At 61.0% G+C, this 6,666-nt stretch overlaps 1 protein-coding gene across 1 annotated transcript in view; it reads left to right on the forward strand.

Annotated features, from left to right (window-relative positions):
* The window catches only part of RGMA (repulsive guidance molecule BMP co-receptor a), a 29,334-nt gene extending 23,008 nt beyond the window's left edge, over positions 1–6,326 (forward strand). Inside the window, exon 4 of the mRNA XM_019726688.3 lies at positions 4,033–6,326. Coding sequence (XP_019582247.2) covers positions 4,033–4,728 — 696 coding nt within the window. The 3' untranslated portion in view covers positions 4,729–6,326. The remainder of the gene's footprint in view (positions 1–4,032) is intronic.
* The last annotated feature ends 340 nt before the right edge of the window (positions 6,327–6,666 follow it).

Consider the following 6,666-nt stretch of genomic DNA (forward strand, 5'->3'; position numbering starts at 1 on the left):
GAAGTGACCTGGCAGCCAGGAAAATTCCTGCCACTTCCCTCTGCGCCAGTGGCCCTTGCATGCCCGAAGGGGGTCTGTTTCTGGGACCAAGTGATGGGGAGGAAACAAGCGGGTCTTTACGTGTGGATGTCCTCACAGGCCCTTGGCACCGGGCCGTGAAGCCCAGTGGGCAGCACAGTTGTGGCCAGTACACGCTCTGCCCTGCCCCCATCTGAGGGGAGCCCATGTCAGGGACCCAGCTGCCTTCTCACAGCCCCTTCACCTCCCCTCCTCCCGGCTTAGAGCCAAGATAAATGAATTCGGGGAGCCTGAGGCTACAACTGCTTAATCCAACAGCAAACACACTTCCGGAGGGGACCCCGCCTCCCTGTGCCATCCTGCACCTCCTGACCCAGAGTGGTGAGGGCACCAACCGTGATAATAGAACCAAGGGAGGGCTTGTGGTTAGTGCCAGGGCAGCTGCATCCTGCAGGCCAGGCCCATGTGCCTGGGCTCAGAAGCCCAGGTTCCACCCTCTGCTCTCTGCTGACACGTACGGGGGCCTTGAGCCCAGCAATGCTGTGTAAAAACCAGACAGATCCATTCATTCATTCATTCATTCATTCATTCATTCATTCATTCATTCATTCATTCCTGTGTTCCATTCCTTTGCTTGGTTCCGTTTTTCCAAAGCCTGCTTTGTTCCAGGCTCACTGCTGGGCACCGTGGCTGGAAGCCTGCCCCAGCAAGGATGTAAGGTGCTCACCTCCCTTCCTATCCCCATTTTTGGAAGCATATGGGGCTCTGCAGCAGAGCTTGACCCACCCAGCCCCTTTCCTGTCATCTAGGGCCACCCTCATCTTCGCAGCAGGCTGAGAACTCAGCGGCCTTCTGCTGTGTCCCCATCATCCGGGCAGCCCAGCAGTGACAGGGTCAGTCCCAGGTGGCGGGGCAGACTGGAGCCTTCTGGGACCCTGTGGCTGGTTTCCGGGGCCCCGGGCCTGCACCTGCCTGTTCCCTGTCAGCCTCCGTTCCTCAAGGGCATGTGGGGGTTCAGTCATTGATTCAGCAAACATTTACCCAACACCTCTTTTGTGCTCAGCTCCCACAGCTTCCAGGCTAACAATGGAGAATGAAGGCTGGCAGAGGGGTGCTGGGTGCTGGGGTAGCAGGATGCCGAGGGCCTGGGGGGGCCCAGTGGTGCCCAGGGCATTGGGGAAGGCCTCTTGCAAGCGCCTACACTGAGTCTGCCCCCAGGATGGCAGGGGGCACAGCCTGGGACCTCCAGGGCAGCCAGAGCAGCCAGGCAGCCTTGATCTCCAAGGGGATGCAGGCCTGGGGCTTTTGTGAGCCCCCAGGAACCCTCTGCCAGACTTCCGCTCACTTGAGCCCACTTCCCTCACGCCCGGGGGCCTTTGCTCATTTCCCACCATATCAGCTTCGTGCAGCCCGGCCCATCCCTCTGTTCTCGTCCGCGACCGAACGCTAGTGGTGTCCAGCCCAGGCTGAAGGTTTAGCACCTACCCCTGCGGCCAGCCCTCTGCTTTGTCTCCCTCCTTCCAGCCATGCTTGTTGTACCCCGTTTTACAGGTGAGGAAACTGAGGCTCAGGGAGCAGAGGCACTTAGGCCTCTCCCTCCCATGCCCTTGACCTCTCGCACGTACCACCCTCGTGCTGCATAATTCATCTCAGTCTGTGCCCCCCGCGCCCAAAGTGTGAGCTTTGGTCTTGGACCATCTCATTCCGTGTGGACACGGCCCCTCCTGCCAGGCCTGGCAGGTAGTTCCATACACAGCTGATGGAGCCGGGCTCGGCCCTGTCCTCAGCATGGTGGAGCCGAGGCCCCTCGGGGAAGGGAAGGGGAGCAGCAGAGAGGAGCGGCAGCCGCGCCCGTGGCCCTGTTGGCAGCCAGCCGCCCCGCTTTCGACAGCCCCCTTCGTGCTGTTACTTGTGGTTGAGTCCCTGGCACTGGTGCCAAGAAGACTCAGGCCGCCTGTCAGCCTTCCAGGAGACTGTCTCCACGAGCCATGGCGGTTAGAGCAAAACCAGCCTTTCCTGTTCCAGGGAGACGAATGGCACTTGGAAAGCAGCCCCCCACCCCCCAGAGTGTCTGTGTGGCCCTGCACACCAGGCAGGGACACCAGAGTCCCTCATCCCGTGCCCCCTCCTCCATGACAGGACCACCCACTGCCCAGACCACCCTGGCTGCCCCACCTCCCGGCCCCCTGCCGGCGGCCTCCACATCAGGGCAGGAGCCTTGGATGGAGAAGAGGAAGCAGCAGGCCGAGGAACCACGTGAAGTCACCATTTTGGGGCTGTTATTTTTATAGGCCAGGGATGGTCGAGCCGGGGCAGTTTCCTGCAATTCACTGATCCGATGCGGAAGGCTCAAAGCGGGAGGGAGGGGCTGAGGCCCCGTGTCACAGAGCATCAGCTTGTCCTCGCGTCCCGTGCGGACAGCAGAGCGCCAGGTGCCCTTGGTCCAGGGGGCCAGTGGCCTTAGAGGCACGAGCTGACACCTGGGAGCAGGAACAGGGGAAGGGGAGGTGGTTTCTCTCCCAGTTTCGCCCTTGTCTCCAGCCTATACAATCCTCACGGTTAGGATTGCAGAGGAAAGAGCATTCAGACATCTCTTCCAGGATGATGGGACGGGGGAGTGAGTGTCACTCCCCTGCTATTTGTTTTCCATCCTCCTCCCAGGTCCTGTGGGTTTGGGGCTGGAAACCAAGACACTGATCCCAGCTCTGCCTCTTGCTTGCTGTGTGATCTTGGACAAGTCACTTGCCTTCTCTGAGCCTGAGTTTCCTTGTCTGTAAATCAGAGGTAATGTCACCCTCCCCTGCAGTGTGAATGCAGTGCCTGGCTCACTGATCCAGCAAGTGCTTCCGTGTCCCAGGGTCTCAGCACAGTGACTGACACAGTTGATCGGTTGTCTGCGTCTCCTCGGGGACTCATGCCAGCCCTGCCTCCTGGCTGCAGGCTCCAGTGGAAACGGGCCTCCCTGCTCCCGCCCAGGCCAGGGTTTTGCAGTCAGCCTGGAGCCCTCATCTTCCTTTCACCAGCCGGTATCTTCTTCCCCTCTCTCTGCCTCCTGCTCCCCTCCCAGGCCCTGCTGGGTGGTCCCTTAGGGCAGCCTAAGTGGCCTCTGCTGGCCTCTGCCTGCCTGGGTGGATTTGCCCCTCATTCTTCCTTTGAGCATCCGTCTTCTCTTCTACCTGCTATTACGTTCAGCCAGTGGCTTGCAGTCCTTTTTCAGGAATATGGCGGGAGGTCTAAGGGCGGCGTGAGATTTGTGGACCATAGGAGTTTCCTGTTGCTTCTGTAACGAATACCACAAACTAAGCGGTTCAAACAGACGTCTGTTTATTCTCCTGTCGTTCTGGAGGCGAGAATTGTGAAATGAGCCTGACAGGGTGTGGGCAGGGCTGGTCCTCTGGAGGCTGCAGGGGAAAATCCATTCACTGCCTCCCCTCTGGTGACTGCCAGCACCCCTCGGCTTGTGGCCACATCCCTGACTCTCTGCCTACGTGGAAACACGGCCTTCTTTCTGTGGTCCAATCTCCCTCTGCCTCCAACTGACGCGGGCACTTGTGGCTGCACTTAGGGCCCCTCAGATAACCCAGGATGACGTCTCCATCTCGGGATCCTTAACCTGAGCCCCTCTGCAAAGCGACTTGCCACAGGAGAGGGGGGATTGGGTCGGTATCTTGGGGGCTTTCTTCAGCCCATTGTAACGCATAGTGATCTTTTATTTTTAATTAGCTGTGTTTGCCTTTTTATGGCTCACCACGATACGTGGCCCGTGAGCTGGTCTTCTACGTAGGGTCGTCATCTAAACTTCACGTTCTAAGTCTATATTTTAAGGGGGATAAAAACCAAAACAAGTTGTTTTAAAGAGAAATATTAGCAGAATCATGCAGGTGGCACCGGACTGTGACCGACGTGGGGATGGGACCGTCTGGGGCTCCCTGAGGGCATCTTGAGCGCGGGGACGGGCCTCCTCCCACTGCGTCCGCAGGCATCGCTGACCCCCCTCCACTCTCTTCCCTGCAGCTCACCATCATCTTCAAAAACTTCCAGGAGTGCGTGGAGCAGAAGGTGTACCAGGCCGAGATGGACGAGCTCCCGGCCGCCTTCGCCGACGGCTCCAAGAACGGCGGGGACAAGCACGGGGCCAACAGCCTGCGGATCACGGAGAAGGTGTCGGGCCAGCACGTGGAGATCCAGGCCAAGTACATAGGCACCACCATTGTGGTGCGGCAGGTGGGCCGCTACCTGACTTTCGCGGTGCGCATGCCCGAGGAGGTGGTGAACGCCGTGGAGGATCGGGACGGCCAGGGCCTGTACCTCTGCCTGCGGGGCTGCCCCCTCAGCCAGCAGATCGACTTCCAGGCCTTCCGCGGCCACCAGGCCGCCAGCCCCGCGCCCGCGGCCCCTGACACCTTCCCGTACGAGACGGCCGTGGCCAAGTGCAAGGAGCGGCTGCCCGTGGAGGACCTGTACTACCAGGCCTGCGTCTTCGACCTGCTCACCACGGGGGACGTGAACTTCACGCTGGCCGCCTACTACGCCTTGGAGGACGTCAAGATGCTCCACTCCAACAAGGACAAACTGCACTTGTACGAGAGGACGCGGGAGTCCCCCGGCCGGGCGGCCACGGCGGGGCTGTCCCCGGCCCCCCGGCTCCTCCCGGGCAGCCTTCTGTTCCTCGGCCTGCTGCCCGGCTTCCTGGACGCCCTGGCTGCGTAGGATGGCGCGCGAGGTGTGCTGCCTGTGCCCAGCCGGCCGGCGGCTGCAGGAGGGGCCGGTGGCTTCCCGGTGGCCCTCGCTGTCCGTGGGGGTTGGAAGCGGAGGCAGCTGCAGGCCGGTGAGCTGTGGGACGGTTACCTCAGAGCTGCCTTGGGCTGCCTGCTGGCAAGGGCTGGGGGTGTGGGTGGCCCATCGCCCTCTCCAGGGCCCAGGACAGGTTGTGGTGCTGTGATGTCTGTGACAGTAGAGCTGTGCGATGGGGAGGGCGGCTCCCGTCCGCTCGCCCCACAGTGTGAATGTGCAAAACCGAGCCCCTTGGGCTGGAGCCCCCACCCGCCAGAGACACTGGGAAAGGTCTGCGTCGCGCCCCCCACCCACCCCATGCAATGCACTGAACAGGCCCGGCCGACTGCTGCACGCGCCTGCCACACGCACACACTCGTACACGCGCACACTCGCACACACTCGGCCGGCAGGGCCTCCTTTCCCTTTGGGCCTTGGGACACCCCCAGGGCGCTGCTTGGGACCTTTAGCAAGTTGATGTAATAAACCTTTGGCCAAAAGGTTGTACCCTTTTGGGGTCTCCCTGTGAGACCCCCGGTTGTGGGTACGGGCTCAGACCCGGGTGCCAGGCCTCTGCCTCTAGAGCCCCCAGCGGGGGAACAATGCGTGTTGGCACGTGCCCTGAGCGACGCCACTCGTGGGCTCAGATACCCTTCTCTGGCCCCTTCCCCCACCACCCCCTATTCCCCACTGTGCTTAGGGAGTCGAGTTTCTAAATGTCTAAACAGAGAAGTACCCCTTGATTTGTGTTCCTTCCTCTCTAGTAGATGGATGGCAAGTGCCCCCAGGGGGGGGGCTCGGACCGCAGGGCGCAGGCCGGACACCCGTGGATGGGGCCAGCTGGCCTGCCCTATCCTCTGCTCTCGCCCCGGCCCCCAGAGCCTGTCCACCTAGCTCTGCATTCTGGGGAGAGGAGCAGGCTTTAGGAGGCCTCACAGCCCTGAGCAGCCCTGGGAGGGTCTCCCCGAGTCCCCGTGGCCATGCAGCCAGGAGGGACTTGCGGCCGGGAGCCCAGGCTGCCCATCAAGGAGCCCGGAACCACTCCCGCCTCTGCTGCTGCTCAGAGAAGCCCAGGGAGCAGCGCCGGCCGGCTCCGCGCCCCGAGGTGCTGCCAGGCCAGAGGACGACCCTCCCAGCAGCCCCGCAGCCCTCCCCGGCCCTGCCCCCCCTTCCCGCCCGCAACCCTGGCAGCCCCTCTGCTGTTCCCCGGGACCTCTCATACACTGGCCCAGGAGGCTGCGGACATGTCCCTGCCTCCCCCTCCAAGAGGTCCCCTCTCTCTGCCAAACCTGGGCGGGCAGGCGGGCGGGACGAGGCTCCTGCTGGAGATTAGATGGTCCCTATGTTGGAAGTAAAAAGTGAAGCACTTTATTTTGGTTGTGTTTGATCGCGTTCTGCTTGGAAGTGGGGACCCCCCCTCACTGCGTCCTTGTGTCTGCGACCTGTGTGGAGTGTCACCGCGTGTACATACTGTAAATTATTTATTAATGGCTAAATGCAAGTAAAGTTTGGGTTTTCTTTGTTTTGTTATTTTCCTTTGGACTGTGTGTTGGAGTTTGTTTTCTGAACAGACTGGTTGGTTCCTTTTGGGGGTGGAGAGTTGACTGTGGTGGTGGGTGTCCCGACTGTGTGGGGGGGAGGCGGGCAGCTAGCATGTGTGTCTGTGTGTGTTACATGTTGTACGTGTGTGTAGAGGATGTAGCAATGTTAGCATCCACTGCCGCTGCTTCTCTAAAATTCCTTTTTCTGCCAGCGATGAGCTGCCTTGGGGGTTGAGGTGTCCAGGCTCCCTGGAATAGTGCGGAGGACGTGAGATGCCCTTGGGGGCAAAGATGGGCGTGCTGCCCTGAGATCCAGGATGACCACCTCAGGGGT

This window comes from Rhinolophus sinicus, chromosome 13 (assembly GCF_057876585.1).
Source record: "Rhinolophus sinicus isolate RSI-liver-muscle chromosome 13, RSI-T2T, whole genome shotgun sequence".
Lineage (NCBI taxonomy): Eukaryota > Metazoa > Chordata > Mammalia > Chiroptera > Rhinolophidae > Rhinolophus > Rhinolophus sinicus.